Genomic DNA, 18,686 nt, shown 5'->3' with positions numbered 1-18,686 from the left:
CACTTGTGAACAGCACTCACAAGTGACCCTCATGAACTCTTAACTGCTCCCCACAACCGAAACGAAGGACCAGGACATGATTGGAATCTAAACGATGGAACACTTTCAAAAGAAAAGGGTCTGTTGTCCAGGAAGATCCAGTATTGAAACCCCTTAAGTCTTGTTCCAAACCCTGGATGGAGGAGACAGATTTGAGCGTTGCTTCCTCTCTCTTTGCTGGTGGACCTCTCAACAGAAGCCTTTTCCTTTTCTCAAAAGCTAGTGCCATAGTATTGGCTTCTGTGCCCATTAGGCCTTGCTTGGTAACCATGGGGTCCAGGCTTGAGTATTCTGTTAAGCTCCCAGGAAGCTCCAGTGGACAGCCAGGGCTGAGAACAAGTGATTTGTAGGAAATATGGGAGAGTGAGGAACCAGGTAAAGGCACTAGAGCAGCAGCTGCAGACCCAGAAGGTGTGGAATTCCCAGCATTCCACACTCTTCCTGCAACAAATCAAAGGGAGCTGGGGGAAGAGGAGGAAATCCAGAGCAGTGCTTCTCAAAGTGTATTCCCTGTGCCAGTAGCAGTGCCCGGGAACTTGGAAGGAATGTAGATCCCTGGGCCCCCTCCAGATCTCCTGAGTCAGAAACTCTGGTTGAGGGTGGGGGAGAGGTGGGCTCTAACCAAACATCCAGTGGACTCTAATGCATGCTCTGATTTCAGAACTACTGGATTGAAATACAAGGGATGTAGGAGACATGACAAACATGGCGTGTGCACCTTGTTTGGATCCCAATTCAAAGAAACCAAATGTAAAAAGACATTCTGAGCTAATCAGGAACATTCGATGAGGGCCTGCGTGTTCGGTGGTGCAAAGGAGGGCTAATTCTTTGGCCTCAAGCTGTTGTCTTCGTCCATTTGGGCTGTTCTGACTGAGTGCCATCGACTGAGTCATTTATAAACAACAGGCATTCATTTCTCACAGTTCCAGAGGCTGAGAAGTTCAAGACCAAGGAGCCAGTAGATTCAGTGCCTGGTGAGGACCAGTTTCTTAGTTCGTAGGTGAATCTTTTTCCTACTATGTCTGCACATGGTGGGAGGGGTGAGGGAGCTCTCCGGGGTCTCTTTTACAAGGGCACTAATCCCATTCATGAGGGTCCCATGAACTAATTACCTCCCAGAGTCACACCTCCTAACAGCATCACCTTGGGGATTAGCTTTCAACATATGAATTTCGAGGAGACGCATGTATTCAGTCTGTTACTGTAATGGCATTAGAGTTGTGAACACATATGCACATATTTTTAAAGATATGTACTGATGTATGAATGGGTAAAAATAACATTGGTGTTTGTTTTAAATTCATCAAGGGGGAAAAATGGGATAATTAAACAAGTAATGTCAAACTCTTGGTGACTGCTGAGTCTGAGTTAGGCGTATATGGGGGTTTCTTTGAACAAGTTACCTTTTGTGAAAATTTTAGATTTTTTTTCACATAGTAATTTATAAAACAAGACTGGTGGGTGCATAAGGAGGCAGGCAGGTCATCTCACTCAGGTACGTGGAACTGAAATCATTGCCAGCCAGTGTGGAAAAGTAGAGCGAAGGAGGAAGGAATCAGATGACAGGCGTTTCCCAGATCTGTATTCTCAGTCTCCCTTCAGAAAGCAGCGAGTGCCACAGGGAAGCAGAAGCCAGGCCACAGCCCCAGCAGCCCCAGGAGCCCAGGCGTCCAGTCCTCCCCGGGCCTGTCACCCCAGCTCCACAAACAGCAACAAGGTGGTAAGAATCCCTGGCAGCTGGAATGGAGAAGAAAGGAACGCTGAATCAACTTTAAGGAGTTCTGGAACCTGAATCAAATGGATACGCAGAGATGGAGAGCACCCTGTTCCAGGAAGGTCAGGGGCAGGGTTCTACAGATGGCGGAAGCTACCAAGTTGGAGATAGTTTGGGCCAAGCTGGAGATAAAAGGACCACGTGGGGGCTGATTCCCGCTGGGACCCTGACTGTTACTCCCTCCTTGTGGAAGAGGCTGTGGTATAGTTTGCAAACACATATTTAGTATAAATTTGTACAGTAAAAAATACCCACTTTTAAATTACAGATCAGACAGATGAAACTCATCCATATCTTGGCTGGTGGTGATCTGCAGAAAAACACTGCTACGTACTGAAAAATCAGTGTGGGGGAAGCATATGGGGGAAACTTCCTGAGGGCTCAAAGGGCCAGAGAATGTTTCTTAAACAACAGCTTTATTGAGATGTAATTTGTATACCATACAGTTCACCTTTCTAAAGTATACAGGTAAGTGGATCAAGTTAATCCCTTTACTTGAAAAAAATTATTTTCTTTTTTATAAAAAATTTTTAAAAAGATTTTATTTACTTATTTTTAGAGAGAGGGAAAGGGAAGGAGAAAGAGAAGGAGAGAAACATCAATGTGTGGTCGCCTCTCACATGGCCCTCACTGGGACCTGGTCTGCAACCCAGCATGTGTCCTGACTGGGAATCAAACTGGTGACCCTTTGGTTCAAAAGATTGTGCTCAGTCCACTGAGCTATGCCAGCCAGGAATAATCCCTTTACATTTAATGTACTTGCTGAGAAGGTGGCATTTATAACTGTCATTTTGTTGTTCATTTTCTGGGTGCCTCTCTTGCTGCTGTTTTTTTTCTTGTGTGCGTCCACCAGGGCTCCTTCTGCGTCAGGTATTTCCTGGTGCACCCCTTTCACTCCCTTGCTGTTTCTTTGACTATGTTTTAAAGTCACTTTCTTAGTGGTTGCCCTGGGGATTTCAATGAACATCTTTCCTTTTCACAATCAAGTTTGGATTGAGATATGTTAATTTCAGTGGCCTGCAAAAAACTTTGCCCCTGTATAGTTTGTTTACTTCAGCCTTCTTTGTGCTGTTTTTGTCATGTGAATTACATCTGAATATAAGTCATCAACACAGTTTTATAGTTATTGCCTTATGCAATTATCTTTAAATGAGATAGGAGAAGAAAAGTTTTAACAAAAAAGATGTTCTCCCTGGGGCTTATCTGAACTTAGCCCGAGCAGCAGTCCGCTCCCTGGGCAGGCTCAGGGACGAGCACAGCTCCTGTGCACCGTGTTTCCACGGTGAGTGGCCTCTGAGCGTCGGTAGTGGTGCGTGAAGAACTCATCACCTCGTCCCTGCCTTGGGTAAGACTTCTCTCTCCAGTCGATGACAATAACGTCCCAGAACCAAAGGGCACTGGGCAAAGCCCCTGGTGCACTCCACTGCATGAATGCCTAACAACAACGGGTGGCCCACCTCACAAGTGAGGGAGGCTGTGGTCCCGACTCACAGCCAGACAGCCGGTGAGCGGCATGACTGGGGCAGAGTCCAGAGACCCCCGCTTGCCAACCCAGGCCTCGCACTGGAGAAGTGTAGGCCAGACTCACCAGCGGGATGAAGAGAGCTTATCCCCAGGGTCAGCTGTTTCTCACCCGAATCAGGCCTGAGGGCCCCAGCTCCCACATGCCCTCCACGTTCTTCCAAAGTGAACCATGAATGAGATCACCCTGCTTCAAATCACCTCCCCAGTTCTGTATTTCCCCTGCACACGTATCACTATAATACAGTACATTATCCAATTCCAAATCATATTTCTTGTCTGTCCTCTACAGCAGAGACGTTTGTTTCTTTAATTCAAAGATCTATCCTGAGAGCCTACGACAGTGCCGGGACATAGTACCGTATTTTGCCGGGTATAATGCACTCCCATGTGTAATGCACACTCACACAATTTTGGTCCAGACTTTCAAAAAAAAAAACAACTTTCATTTTAATTTTTAAATTCAATTATTTATTTATTTATTTATTTATTTATTTATTTATTTATATTGAGAAACAAAACTGATTGCTGTATTCCAGGATATTATTTTGCATGTGGATATCATTATTGCTTCCTGGAGTTCCATTTTTAATGCCTAAGCATAACTAAAAGAATTAAAAACATGTATATAGAGATGGAATTAGTACTACTGATATATAACACATCCTTATTTTTCCCTCAAAAATTTGGGCAAAAAGTGCACATTATATATGGCAAAATGCAATAGGTGCTCAATAAAGTTTGGGGAGTAAGGAGAAGGAATGTTAGACCTGACTGGAGTGGCTCAGCAGACTGAGTGCCGACCTGCAAACCAAAGGGTGGCCTGTTCAATTCCCAGTCAGGGCACATGCCTGGGTTGCAGGCCACATCCCCAGATGGGGGCACATGAGAGGCAATCACACATTGATGTTTCTCTCCCTCTCTTTTTCCCACCCTTCCCCTCTGTCTAAAAATAAATAAACAAAATCTTTAAAAAGAAAAAAGAAAAGAGGAAGGAATGATAAAACCTCTCTGCTGGCTTCCTGTCATACTCAGGATAAAGCCAAGCCCCTCTCTGCAGCCCCCAAGGCCTTATATGATCTCGTCCCCTCATCTCCCTGTACCACCCTCCTCATTCATCCTGCAGCCACAGGAGCCTCCCAGCTGGTCCTCAAACAAGCCAAGCTTATCCTGGGATTAGCACCTCAGGGCCTTTGCACCACCTGTTCCCTCTGCCTCCCTGCCATACACACACATGGCTGTTCCTCACCTCCTCAGACAGCCCCTCGCTAATCTCCCCCATTCCATCACCGTGTTTTGCTGCCTCCCCACTGGAATGGCAGTGTCACATTGCAGGGATTTTTGTCTTTTTGTCACTATTGTGTCCTCAGGGCTCAGAACAGTGCTTGGCACACAGCAGGTGCTCAGTAAAAGAGCCTGTGTAGCCCGGGAAACTGGGCCTTACCTGTACCACTGCTGCCCCCAGCGAGCCCCAACTCAGGCGGAAGCTCTGAGTCTCAGTTATTTTCAGGAGCATGGGAAAACAGCCCTGCAGATACGAATGCCGAAGCAGGCAGGGCCCGGTTAGGGGATCGCAGGCTCCCAGGCCCCATCGCTACCCACCCTGTTCAGGCCATACAAACTGCTCTCAGATTCAGGGAGCATCAAGGGACCAAGCCACAAGGACCTTGGTGCTCCTTCTCATTTGACTGCCCCCCAACACTCCAGCATCTTCCCAGCTTCCTCATTCTTCCCAAACCCCCACCAGAATACTCCTCTGTGCCCACTGGTGCTGGCATCCAACTGTGGAGAGAAAGAGTACAGCCAGATGTCCGAAGGTATTACTAGCTGTGTGACCTTGGAGAGGTCACTACTCCTTTCTATGCCTCAGTTTCCCAACTATAAATGTGGATTAAAATAAAGAATCTAGCCCTTGCTGGTGTGGCTAAGTGGATTGAGTGCTGGCCTGTGAACCAAAGGGTCACTGATTCCATTCCCAGTTGGGGCACATGCCTGGATTGTGGACCAGGTGCCCCGTGGGGGCATGTGAGAGGCAGCCACACATTGATGTTTCCCTCCCTTTCTCCTTCCCTTCCCCTCTCTCTAAAAATAAATAAAATCTTAAAAAAAAAAAAGAAAGAATCTATACAAATATATAGTAGTGGCCTGACACAGGGCCAGCCTTCAGGAACTATTAGTTATTTCTGAGTGTTCCTTACATGTGAACAGTGGGGCTAACATGTGTCCAGCACCTTCTCGCTCATGTCTCACTACTACCCCATGAGGCAGGTGCTCTTTTTCTCCATTTTATAAGTGAAGAAACTGAGGCTCACACAGACGAAGAGACCGGACACAGTGGGTGAGCAGAGCAGCCTCCTGCTGGTGATGGGGCCTCCACCTCCCTTGCTGTGGCCACTCAGGTGCCCCCGCCTTCCAGGCCCCTGGTGCTTCTTGTTTCTGGGAGCTTGGGCTACTCTGAACTCACTGTTGGCAGTTCAGTGCCCCACCCTTCACTTAGTAAACATTTATTAAGTGCCTACTGAATGCTGGGCACTGGGTGCTAGGTACCCAGAGATGTATAAAACAAAATTCTTGCCTTGGTGGGGCTGGCATCTATGTGGTGCAGACAGGTAAGAGGTACTGATTGGGTGCTGGACAGACACCGAAGCAGGATCAGGAGCTGGAGGGGGACGGTGATTTGGGGGGAGATCCTTTCAGAGAGAGGGAGTCTGGAACAGTCTCACCAAGGAAGGGACAATGGAGACAGACTAGAAAGAAGTGAGGTAAGAAGACATTTAGGGGAACAGAATTCTAGGCAGAAGGAACAGTCTTTGCAAAGGCCCTGAGGCTGGTGTGTGCCTGGTGTGTGTGTGCTGCAGTGCGGAGGCTGGTGTGGTTACATCGGAATGAGTGAGGGAGTAAGTGGGAGGGGAGGCGGTTGTGCAGGGCCCAGTGGGCCGGCGTGTGGCCCATGTTTGTCTCCAAGGCCCTGGCCTGGGCCTCAACCTCACCAATTCCACAGGATCTGGCTCCCAGCATTCATTAATAGGAATTAATGAGTGATTTCTGTTTCTTCCCTCAGAGAAGATCACTGTGTTCATTGACCCATGATATATGTCCAGAGGAAGCTGGGGTGGGGTTTAAAGCCAAGCTCCACCACTCCCTCACTGTGGGAAGCTCTCTGTGCCTCAGTTTTCTCATCTGTAAAATGGGAGATGAGCCTGGAACCATGTGATGGGAATTGAATACAAAAAGTAAATGCCCGATCACATGGGCTTCCTTATTAAGATGATCACTTCTCATTTCTATTGTAGTTTAAATTCTTTGTACTGCAGGCAGTGTGGCTCAAGCAACACACTCAGGCCAATGTGGATGCAAATCCCAAAGCCAAGTGACCTTGAGCCATTCACGTCCCCTCCTTGAGCCTCACTCTCCCCATGTGTGAAACAAAGATGGTAACCCTGACTTCCCACAGCTGTGCAGACCAAGTGGGACAGACACCCAATGACAGTGCATTTCTCTCTCCCCCAACCCTTTTTGGCTGGAGTCCCCACAAATATGCAATTTTTATCAAAGCCACCAGCCCTCAGGGTCTACCAGGGGTCGGCCAACAAAACCCTGAGGCACCTCCTGGTAGATGACGTCTGCAGACACGTCGCGCCCGTTGCAGGCTGCGGCCCCGATGGGTTTGCAGCAGCTCCTGGGGTAGGCGTAGCCGGTCCTCATTTCAAAGGAGGAGCCAGAGAAATCTGTGTAGTTCTTCACCCCACAGCACTTCAGCTGCAGAGAGGGAAATAAACACTTGAAGACTTTCTTTCAAATATTAAAATAACAAAACAATAGAAATCATGGTCACCATGGCTACTGTCTAGAGCAGTCACAATATTCCAGGGCCTGGGCTGAATGCGTCCCTCACCCCCACCCCTGTCATGGCTCAGAAACCCTCACGGCTCTCATCTCACTTGGGGTTGAAGCTGAACTTCTTGCCTTGGCGCACGTGGCCCTGCATGACCTTCCCTGCCACCTGGGCCCTCATCTCTGCCCACTCTCCCTTTTACTCATTCAGCTGTAGCACCACTGGTCTCCTTGATGTTTCTCAAACACAGTTAGCAAGTGCCAGCCTCAGGGCCTTTAAATGGGCTGTTCTCTCTTTTTGGAATGCTGTTTTCTCCAATATCTAGAGGACTCTCTCCTTCACTCCATTCAGATCTCTGTTCAAATGTCCCTCCTCAGAAAGGTCTGCTCTTACCCTTCCTAATAAGTTAGTCACAGCCACTGTATCAGTCAGGCTGACCTAAGTGATGCTGCATAACAAACAGTTCCTCATCTCCGCCATTTCCCTTTATACCACATGCCCATCACAGCTTGGCAGGGGAACTCTGTTTATCAAAGTTCACTCGAGGACTCAAGTGGATGGAGCAATGGAGTTATTGTTCCACTACTGTGGCAAAATAAAAGAGCTTCAGAGACCCTGGCACTGACAGTTAACTGACTTGGCCTGGAAATGACACACATCACTTGTGCTTACAGCTTACCGGCCAGAACTCATCACGTGACCTTCAGCTAACTTCCAGGAGGCCAGGACAGGCCATTCTACTGTGTGTTGAAAATAGGTGACAGATAGCACTGACAAATCAGAAAACCCCTTGCTCTCTGCATTGTTTTTTGCTCCCCTGCCTTGTTTTTCCTCATAGCACTTCTCACCCCTTATGCCAATGTTTACTTGGTAAACATCTCCCCTCTCAAGTATCAGCAACGGAATGGCAAGAATTTTGCTTCTGTGCCCAGGTGTGTCACCAGAACCCTGAAGATTGCCTAGCACTTAGTAAGTGCTCAATAAAGATTAGTTGAAGGGCTGCATGAATGAATGAGAGATGTTCTCTACTGTCTCAAGCTTAAGAAGCCAAAACTGGGATGCAGGCAAGCCCTCTGCTCACTGCATGCGCCTCCCAAACCCCAGAGCGGTTCCTGGACCCGAGACTAAGATGTGGAAAGATGTGAAGCACCCCTGAGAACAGGCAAGGGCTTCCCCTTCCAAACCCTCCCTGACCTTGGCCTCAGAGGAGCTTAGCTGACACAAGGAGGCCGGTCCTGCTCCTTAAGTGACCAAGATTTAAACTGTCAGTCTCATTAGCTCATACCAGGCAGACAACTACTGTAAAAAAAAAAAAAAGGATGTTGGCAAGAACGCAGAGAAAGTGGAACCCTCGTGCTTTGCTGACGAGAATGTAAAATGGTGCAGCTGCTGTGGAAAATGGCGTGGAAATTCCTCAAAATAAGTTAAGCACAGAACTGCCATGTGATCCAGCAATTCTACTTTGGGAGGTGCACCTAAAACGACGATTTTTCAGCCAGGGTGCCACAGCAGGCACGCTGGTGTGAGGCATGAGTTCTTAAAACACGCCAGCACGCGATGCCTGACTATTCAGTCAGGGGCACTGATCTCTTTTCCCTTCGATCATCAAATAAAAAATGACAACGCCAACACAACAGCTGTTGTCTGGTGGGAATGCATCAACTCATATTTAGTTTTTTGTTAGGTCAGCAAAAAATATCCATTTTTGGTGTGTTACAGGTCTTAGTAATTAGTTTATGTGTGCCACGAGGTGAGAAAGGTTGAAAATCACTCGCCCAGAAGGATTGAAAGCGGGGTCTTGCGCAGCCGAGCAGGGTTCGCACACCCAGGCTCACAGCAGCCTTGCCCACAGGTCCGAAAGGTGGGGACAACTCCAGTGTCCTTTGATGGATGAGTGGATAAACACAGTGTTTTATATCCAGACAACGGAACATTTTTCAGCCTCAAGATGGAAGGCAGTTCTGACACCTGCTGCAGCATGAGTGAACCCTGAGGACGTTTTGCTGAGTGAATAAGCCAGTCCCAAGAGGACAGACACGGTGGAATCTCACTCACGGGAGGTCCCTGGAGTAGTCAGATCCACAGTGACAGGAAGTAGATGGTGAGGGCTGGGACTGGGGTGGGGGCGCAGTCAGTGTGTAATGGGGGCTGAGTGTCAGTTTAGTTTGGGAAGGTGAGAAAGTTCTGGAGATGGGTAGTGAGGATGGCTGTGCAACAGTATGAATGTACTTAATGCCACTTAAAAATGGTCAAGATGGTAAATTTTATGTTATGTGTGTTTTACCACATTATAAAAAGATGTGAATCTTGGCTAGTGTGGCTCAGTGGATTGAGTGCCAGCCAGTGAACCAAAGGGTCGCCGGTTTGATTCCCATTCAGGGCACATGTCTGGGTTGCAGGCCAGATGCCCAGTGAGGGGGTGCATGAGAGGCAACCACACACTGATGTTTCTCTACCTCTTTCTCCCTCCTTTCCCTTCTCTCAAAAGTTAAATAAATAAAGGCTTTAAAGAAAAAAAAAGATGCGAATCTCACCTTTTCCATAACCAAGTTCCAGTCCATGGAATAGTCATCTGGCTCATTGTAACCTCTGTAACTCTTCTTCAGGGCCACAGAGTTGTGTTCCAGGGTCTGTTGTTGAACCTCAAAGATGGAACAGGAAGCATGAACACACAAAATAACCAGGTGCTACCCTGGCTGGCATGGCTCAGTTGGCTGGGCACAGTCCCGCAAAGCAAAGGGTTGCTGGTTCAATTCCCTGTCAGGGCACATGCCTGGGCTGCAGGCTCAGTCCCTGGACAGGGCATTTATAAGAGGCAGCTGATCGATGTCGCTCTCACACATGATGTTTCTCTCCCTCTCTCTTTTTTTTAAAGATTTTATTTATTTATTTTTAGAGATGGAAGGGAGGGAGATAGAGTGAGAGAGAGACACATCAATGTGTGGTTGCTGGGGGTCATGGCCTGCAACCCAGGCCTGTACCCTGACTGGGAATTGAACCTGCAACACTTTGATTCGCAGCCCGCGCTCAATCCACTGAGCTACGCCAGCCAGGGCTCTCCCTCTCTTTCTCTCTCCCTCCCCCCGCTTCTCTATAAATAAATAAATAAATAAATAAATAAATAAATAAATAAATAAATAAATAAATCCTTTACAAAAATAGCGAGGTGCCCCATTTGGGAAGGCTTCTCGGGGACAAAGTGAGGAGGTGGGGGTTTCCCTTCTGCCTTCCTCATGGTCCCTCCCCTGGGCTGTGGGTCTGCGCTGGAGGATGACAAATTCAGGCTACCGTCAGCCCTGAGAGGGACACGGGGACAGCGTGGGTCTCCGAGTCGAGCGCATCTGGTCGCATCCACCGCAAACCGGTTTGAATCATCTGCCCTTTCCAATCGCCCACACACCCACTACCCTCCTCCTCATTCAGTCGTAACTCGATTAAAGACTAGAATATCATTGCCAGCAACTGAACCTCTCTCGCTCTCTGCACAAAAAAAGGAACAAATTTACCTTTCTATTTTTTTAGTAAAGGTCTAAATTTTAAAAAATATCCCCGGAGAGGTGATACAGTCGCATGGTTCAAAATTCACAAAGCACAGAAGGGCAGACCATGAAAACTCCCCCTCCCACCTCTTCCTCCCAGCCAAGTTCCTCCCACCCCACGAAGACAACTGTCACGGTTTCCTGTGTCCCCAAAGAAACATTCTATGTGTGTCAAAGCAAGTGTACGCTGCTATTTTTCTCCTTGCTGTGTACCACTCTCGTTCTACACCTGGCCGCTCTCTAATAAGTGTAGCAACTGCTCTTGGCTCCCTGCTCGTGTCCCAGTGGCCTTCGCCAGTTCTGTGCACGCTGTGCCGGCTTCCCACTGCCTGCAAGCAGGGCCTTCTGTGGCCTTTCAGCCACGTGCATCCTGGGAGCAGCACTCAAGCCACAGCTGATGGGAGGTGGTGGGTCAATGCCACAGCTCCCTGGCCCCTTGAGTGGAAAAACAGACTCGTGTTCTGCGTGGTGTCCCCGATGTCCCCCGGCATTGTGGGCCAGAAGCCCGCAGTGTCACCTTTTATGGACTGAATTCCCTTCTCTGACTCACTTCCTTGTCCCCTACATGTGCTTCTTGGGATCAGGCCTCAGATAAACCAGGAGCCTTCAAATTCCCACCTCAGAGCCAGCCTCTGGTGGGACTTGAATGAGGACACGGCTAGGTCCTGAAGAACACACCATCTCGTTCACAGAGGGCCTTCCCCTTCCTCCCTCCTCCTGCATCGGGCTCTCGTGATGGTTGCTATAAACTGCCCCCCGGTAATGTTCACTAGGCCGGAGGCAATCTTCTGCACACGCCGGTATATGTCATTCTGTCCAGGAACAAGCACATCTTTGGATCATTCCTAAAAATGGGATGGTTGGGCCAAAGCATCTGTCTGTCATTTGGATGGATTTTGCTAAAGCTCCCTCTGTTTTCAGCGCATTTCAAAAGCCCCAACAACTTTTACAGCTGTTCCCATTACTTCCTACCACCCCACTGCCAAAACCAGGAGAGATGGTCAAAGTAACTTGGCCAGTTCCTTGAGGCCTCTGAGGGGATGGCTGAGGTCTGGGGAGGCACTCATCTCTGAAGGCCCCATCTCCCTTCCCAAGGACCTGTGGTCCCACTCTCACAGGATCTGCAGAGCCTGAGGGCTTCCCGCCTAGGGTGCGGGTGTGGGGGCTTCTGTTGATTCTGTTTTTTCTAATGTGAAAGAGGGAGAAGCAGCACTGGACTCACAGTTGGGAGGAAGGCGAGGACCACTGTGGCGATAACGGATTCCGCAGTGATGATGACAGCCATGAACAAGAAGTACTGGAAGACACAGAGTGGGGCGGATGGGGGCTGGGAGCCTGCTGGGCGGCCCTGCCCACCCAGGCCACGTGACCTCCGGGTTTGCAAGAACTCACACCCAGTGGGGTAAGGGGTGTTGTTTCCTTCATGTGTCACTTTCCTATGTGTTGTCTGGGATGCCGGCAGTCGGGTATTCTTAGGAGCCAGCTGGCTGGACCTCCTGGCCACGTTCAACACTTTGTGGGTGTCATGGAGGCTTATGTGGGGACCTCTGGGTGAAGCAAAGGCTGTACGCTGCAGAGGTCGAGGCGGGGTGGGGTGAGGAGGGCAGAACGGAGGTGGGACGAGGGGGAGCCTGCAGCTCGCCTACGTAGGAGCAGGGGTGACAACTGAAGGGGAGGGACAGGGGGTGCCCGGAAGAAAATATCAACATTTGCTGACTAGCGCCTCCAAGAAATTCACTTGCACAGGGGAAAACAATGGGGAAGCAGAGGGGAAGTCTTCAAGTTACCCACTAAGGAGAAACTGCCTCCCTCCCTGCACCTCTGTTTCCCCATCTGTACAATATACAGATCCAGCCCCAGGGCTCATGGTGGGATCTGTGGAACTTCTTGAGGCCAGATGGGGGCAAAGTAAGATCAGCTCCTGGCTTCCCTTTCATCTATTTCCATTTACGCTTCTTCTTCTTCTTACTGACCTTTTTGATAATTTAGGCTTTGAGTCACCAGGCTGGCCAATGGCAGGGCTTATCTGGCCTTGACTCGGAGAGGCAAGAAAGTGCAGTGGATACACCCTGGGGGTCCCCACAACCCACAGGGGTCCACTGCATGCCACCTGCACTAGCACAGAGCCTCTGCACTGGTCTCCCCACACTGTTCCCCCCAAACTGTTCCCCCCACGGACAGCAGAGGGCACCCATGAGCATCTAAGTCTGGCAAGTTGCTTCTCTGCTCAGAACCTTCTGTGACTCCCAACGCCATCAAAAAGACTTTGCTTTTGTGAGTGAGGTCTCAGAGGCTTTGGAAGGACAGATGGATTTGCAGATGGGTTGGATGTGGGATGTGAAAGAGAGCACTCAGATTCCTCCAAGTTAAAGTATGGATAAAATAGAGTCCACGTCATATTAAAGATAAAATGAAATATTTCAGGCACAGGGCATGCTCATAAATATTTGCTGAATGTAATTAAGAAAGAAATGAGAGATGATGGAGCTCCAGGGAGGAGGAGGGTGGGGGCAGGGTACTCTAGGAGATGACTCGAGTAAGACTCCCCCTGAACCCCCCAAATGAAATAACTGAAGATTTGTAGCAGCGCAGTGGAGGGAGGAAAACAAACACACTGGAGACAGATTACACATGAGGTGGGATCATCTGCGCAGACCAGACTTTAAGGGGCGTGGGAACGGGGAAGCTGGGAGCTACATTTGGGGAACTGTTTAGCCAAGGCTGTGTGTGAGAATAAGGCATGTAAAAACCGGAGACATGCCATCTGCATGGTCATGCTTGGAACTTTTATACCCCATGTTCTTGAACATGTACTTGTGCATGCGTGAGGACTACAACAGCGTCGCGTTATCAGGGTGGGAAAAGCAGCCTGCTCGGGGCAGGCGCAAAGACAGTGGGAACCCGTGTAGACAGAGGAAGGCCAGAAGGGCCGCTCGGTCGGGGCGAAAGTATGTCACTGACTGGGACAAAATGAAATCACATCCCTACCTCACACCACATACGTGGTGAAACTCCCAAGGGCTACAGACCTAACAGTGAGAAAACACACTTAAAATTATGGGACGAAAACCTGAGACAGTATAATGTACGCCCGTGGGCAGGGAAGGAGTTCTAAGTGAGACACAGCACACAGGAAAAGACGGATGTCTTGATGCCGTTGTTTGTGGGACACCACAAACTCTGTAAGCCGGAGGATGGGAGAGATGTGCAGCGCGAGCAGGGAGGGGTTTTTATGTGAGGGGAGAGTTTTGGGGTCTGCATACAGACCCAACTTACAAACAAGAGAATGCACGTGCTTTCCTTGATCGTCCCGTACCACCCGATGAAGCCAAGCAACACTGAGCTGCAGCCCAGCACCAGACACAGGTGGGCCACGTGGAGCAGGTTTGTAGGGGACAGCCCTAGGACTCCTGTGAGCGCAGCCCCTTTGAACTTGACATAGATACCCAGGCCAATGAGGGCCACGCCAGACATCTTTAGAACAGAAATCAGAGAGGGAAAGCCAGTCTGTTAGTTGTACACAAATAGAGCTCTCGGGGGGTGGGGAGAGGGAGGGAGGAGGAGAGTAGAGGCCAATAAAATTAGCAAAAACATTTAAAAAATGATAATATCTTGGGATAGTGAGGATGTAGAAAAACATTCTGATACACTGCTGCCAGGCAACAAACTTGTGTGTGGGGTGGGGAGGAGGAGGACACTTGCAATTTATATTTAAACCTTAAATGTTTCATGGTGAAAAACCTTATTCTATTTCTAGGTGTTCAGCCTAAGGAAAACAGTCACGCATTTGGCTCAGTACCAAGAAGTTCATTAAGGACAAACATCAACACTTACTATAGGAATCAATGAGACAGAGCATGTTGGTAAATCATGGGATCCATGTAACAAGACCAGAGACTGTTACTTTACGCGACACCGTGGGGCAGGAGATGGCAATTTTTTCCTGAAAAGCCCCAGATATTTTGGGCGTTGTAGGCTGTAAGGTCTGCTTTGAGCCAGTGTAGCTCAACAATAGCCCTATTCAATTTGTAAACAATTTTTTAAATTTACAAATACATTTTATGTATCAATCTATCTGTCTATCTATCTGGCTGTACTTTGCTGACCTCTATTGTAGCAACATGTTTTATTAATACAAAAAGATGTTTTCAATGCCTTAATAAGTTTTTAGAAACTGGATTGTCGCCCTGGTTGGTGTGACTCAGTGGATTGAGCACCGGCTTGCAAACCAAAGGATCACCAGTTCGATTCCCCATCAGGGCACGTGCCTGGGTTGAGGCCAGGCCCCCCAGCTGGGGGTGCGCGAGAAGCAACTGGTTGATGTTTCCCTCCCTCTCTTTCCTCCTTCCTTCCCATCTCCATAAAAGTGAATAAATAAAATCTTATTTTAAAACGTGGATTGTCAGCGGTCAGGCCCTTTGGTATTTGCTCAACGGAGCTGAAAACTTACGCCCACACGCAGACCCGAGAGACTGGAGGCCCTGCAGCAGGGTTTCCCAAGTCGCTGCGTGAGGATTGTCGCCCCACCGGAGGCCTTCACGTGCGGCACGCAATTTGCATAAAGTTTTACACGTGCAAATTGGGTATATAAACAGTTCCCTGCTTTTCTAAGAGAATGCAATAAATGCGGTGTTGGGAATAAGTATTTTTAAACACTAAAATATTTCTAGCAGCTTTATTCATAATTGCCCAGGATTGGAAGCAACCAAGATGCCCTCCAGCAGGTGAACGGACAAATAAACTGTGGTACATCCAGGTGGTAGAATATTAGCGCTAAGTAGAAACGGGCTTTCAAGCCACGGAAAGGCACGGAGGAGCTTTGCAGGCATATCGCCGCAAAGCTGAAAAGGCCACCGACCGGGTGCATGGTTCTGTGCGCACACAATTCTGGGAAAGTCAAAACTAGGGAGACAACGTAAGGATTGGTGGCTGCGGGGATTAGAGGGGAGGGAAGGATGAACAGGCAGAGCACAGAACGTTGTTAGGGCAGGGAAACTCCTCCGAATGGCAGCAATGTCAACCCGTGTGCCAAAGGAATTTGTAAAACACGCAATACCTGACTGTTTCGTCAGGGGCACTGACCTCTTTTCCCTTAGGTTGTCAAAAGAAAAAGAAAAAAGACAACAGCCAACACAACAATAGCGTCTGGTGTGACTGAAACAGAATTATACCTATTTTTTGTCAGACTGGTAAAATGTATAATACGTTTTTTGGTGTGTTGCAAAACGTTGGTCATTAGTTTACGTGTGCCGTGAGAGTGAAAAGGCAGGCCATCGCCGCCATGGGGCACTAAACCGGCGGCTCTGTCGTCCCGGCTGCAGAAGGCACAAACTCAGCGCTGTGCGAACTGTGGGCGGCACGGGCAATGACGTCAGTGCCGGCTGGTCAGTTACCGCGCACTCTCTGCGGGGCCGTGCGCACGGAGGGCCGGGAGGGGTACGGGAAATCTGTTTATCTTCTGTTCAGTTTTGCTGGGAACCTATAACTGCTGTAAAAAAATAAAGTCTATTCAAAAGAGTGTAAAGTTCATTTTTTAAAATTGATTTTAGAGAGAAAGAGAAACATCAGTGTGTTGTTTCACTTATTTAAGCATTCATCGATTGATTCTTATATGTGCCCTGACCTGGGATCTAACCCACAACCTTGGCATAATGATGAATGGCCTAACCAACTGAGTTACCTGGCCAGGGCTAAAGTTAAAAAATTTTTAAAATCCTCACCCTGAGGATATGTCCATCAATCTTTAGAGAGAGGAATGGAGAGAGAGAAACATTGATGTGAGAGAGAAGCATCGACCAGTTGCCTCCTGTACGCACCCCGACTGGGAATCAAACCCTAAACCTAGGTATGTGCCCTGACTGGGAATTGAACCCATAGCTCTTTGGTGCGTGGGATGATGCTCCAACCCCCTGAGCCACACTGGCCAGGGCTAACATCAAAAAGTTTTTTAAAGGTAAAAAAGTGGATTGTAAAGTAACAGCATCCCATGTTTGTTACACTGTTTTTAAAAGGAATATAGAAAAGTCTGGAAAGATCTAACGATGATTTTTGTTGAGCTATGTTCTCACGATAGGCATAAGCCCTTTAAATGCACTGGCTCCTCTAATTCCCATCAAAATGTCACAGCACAGGTAACAAGAGGAGGGATACTTAATATTCTTCTCTTTCCTGGTAGCCTGTCCTTATAACTGTTCTACTATAAAAAACAATGACTTCTTGAACAATGCACATTTCAAGTTATTTTTATATAAGAAAAAAATGTTGCCCTCGCAGGTGTGGCTCAGTGGACTGAGCGCCAGCCTGAAAACTGTAAGGTCACCAGTTGGATTCCCCGTCAGGACACATGCCTGGGTTGTAGGCCAGGTCCCCAGCTGCGGGCGTGCTAGAAGCAACCGGCTGATGTTTCTGTCTCACATCGATGTTTCTCTCCCTCTTTCTCCCTCCCTTCTCCTCTTTCTCAAAATAAATAAATAAAATCTTTTTCTTAATGTTATGTAAAATTTAAAGGACAAAAAACAACCACTCCGTCCTACCCTTCCAGAACAATTTCGTTTTCTGCAGGATTTGAGCTCTCCCTCCACTGCCTCTGGGCTCCCAGCTCACACTCCTCTGTGATTTTCACCGGCTCTGGGTCAGCAGAGGCTACGCCTGTTCCGGCATGTCCCGCTCCGCGTCAGTTTGCCCTACATCCCTCCTGCTTCCCTGGGGACCGCAGATCTGGATGCCAATGAATTTGGATCAACTTATTTCTGTCTTCGAGGGAGTTAGCCGTGGAGGAAGGGCTACAAAGCCTGGGGGCCTGGGTTGTGACATACTTACAGCTATGAAGCCATTCAGGAAAATTGACAATTTCTTCAAGAAAGAACAGTAAGTGTGGTTTTCAGCCATGTTGGCCAGACTGGGGTGCCCCGGACATTTAAGTTGGCATCTTCCTAACCCTCTGGGCTACTGTTTCCTGTGATGGCAGAGGTCTGGGGTGAGGGGGCAGCACAACTGACTTGCTCTGCCCCTCCCTGTCCTGGCTGCCTGACCATCTGCAGGGGAAGGGTCTAACTGCTACCCCTCTTCAGTCATAAGCCTTTATCACATCACAATTGGATGTCGGAGCAAGACTTCTGGTGCCAGGGAAGCAGGTGCCCCAAACTGCCATCCTGCTGGCCCCTCCAAATAGGATGCACAAGGGGTGGAAAAAGACATGGTGTGCCTCCCTGGTACCCGCAGCTGCTACCAGGGTCATGTGAGTCAAGTGCCCAGCACTGACCACTTATGTGGTTGATGCTCCCTGCTAGACTGGGGGCTCCAAGGGGAAGGGGCCTTGGTTCTCCTATTCACAGCTGTATTCCCAAAGCCCGATCCACACAGTAGGTGCTCGAGAAACCAGTGTGGGATAAATGAATCAAGAGGCACCCACCATGACCTAGGGATCTATCTACAAGCCACCAGGTCCCCAAAACCCCTGCCCACACACTAGCTCATTTGGGTCACCCTTCTCACAAGGCCCAGAGAGGCTGAACTAACTGCTTGAGGTCACACAGAAAGCAGAATCGTTGAAGCTGCGACAGTGTCCTGAAATTGGGAACCTGTGACTCCTGTCCGAGAGCCCATCTTTTTCCAACTGAGGCTCATTTAGCCAGAGCTGGTGAGGTGGTCGTCCTTGAACTCACGTGTCGTTGGTCACTGGGACTTTCTTTATGATAACAGAGACATAGAGAGCACTTCAGGGCAGAAATTGTGTGTGTGGGCAGAAAGCCCACAGGCTCAGCTCCTGCAGCCCCTAACCCACATCGTCTCCCTGCCCCCCACACCATCCAAGTTCATGCTAGGCCAGCCCTGTGCCCCCTCTGTCCGGCCCTAGGCTGGAGCATGTCTGTGTCCAGGTCCTGGAGGGTTCTGGGCTTTCAGAATCTTCTGTGACCCCCAGGGCCCAGCTCAAAAGAAGAACATACTTTGCAATTGAATTAATCTAATGAATGTCAAA

General features: G+C 48.7%; 1 protein-coding gene across 1 annotated transcript; it reads right to left on the bottom strand.

Moving 5' to 3' along the window:
* Window positions 1-1,728: 1,728 nt before the first annotated feature.
* On the bottom strand, window positions 1,729-17,596 carry TSPAN16 (tetraspanin 16). Its single transcript, XM_045853651.1, has 6 exons — window positions 17,528-17,596; window positions 13,985-14,182; window positions 9,704-9,811; window positions 6,941-7,093; window positions 4,779-4,862; window positions 1,729-1,776 (listed from the first exon to the last, which is right to left on the bottom strand). The coding sequence occupies exons 1-6, from the start codon at window positions 17,594-17,596 to the stop codon at window positions 1,729-1,731; spliced, it is 660 nt and encodes a 219-aa protein (XP_045709607.1).
* Window positions 17,597-18,686: the final 1,090 nt, after the last annotated feature.

Source organism: Phyllostomus hastatus, unplaced genomic scaffold (assembly GCF_019186645.2).
Source record: "Phyllostomus hastatus isolate PE091 unplaced genomic scaffold, TTU_PhHast_1.1 phas_contig_98, whole genome shotgun sequence".
Classification (NCBI taxonomy): domain Eukaryota; kingdom Metazoa; phylum Chordata; class Mammalia; order Chiroptera; family Phyllostomidae; genus Phyllostomus; species Phyllostomus hastatus.
Note: the sequence above shows the minus strand (reverse complement) of the source record. Positions and strands in the feature narration are given on the sequence as shown.

Coding starts and splice junctions, on each gene's coding strand:
- TSPAN16 (XM_045853651.1), bottom strand. CDS start 17,596: ATGGCTGAAAACCACACTTACTGTTCTTTCTTGAAGAAATTGTCAATT. Junction 14,183..17,527: donor TCCTGAATGGCTTCATAGCT/GTAAGTATGTCA, acceptor TCTGTTCTAAAG/ATGTCTGGCGTGGCCCTCAT. Junction 4,863..6,940: donor CAGACGTCATCTACCAGGAG/GTGCCTCAGGGT, acceptor TCGTATCTGCAG/GGCTGTTTTCCCATGCTCCT.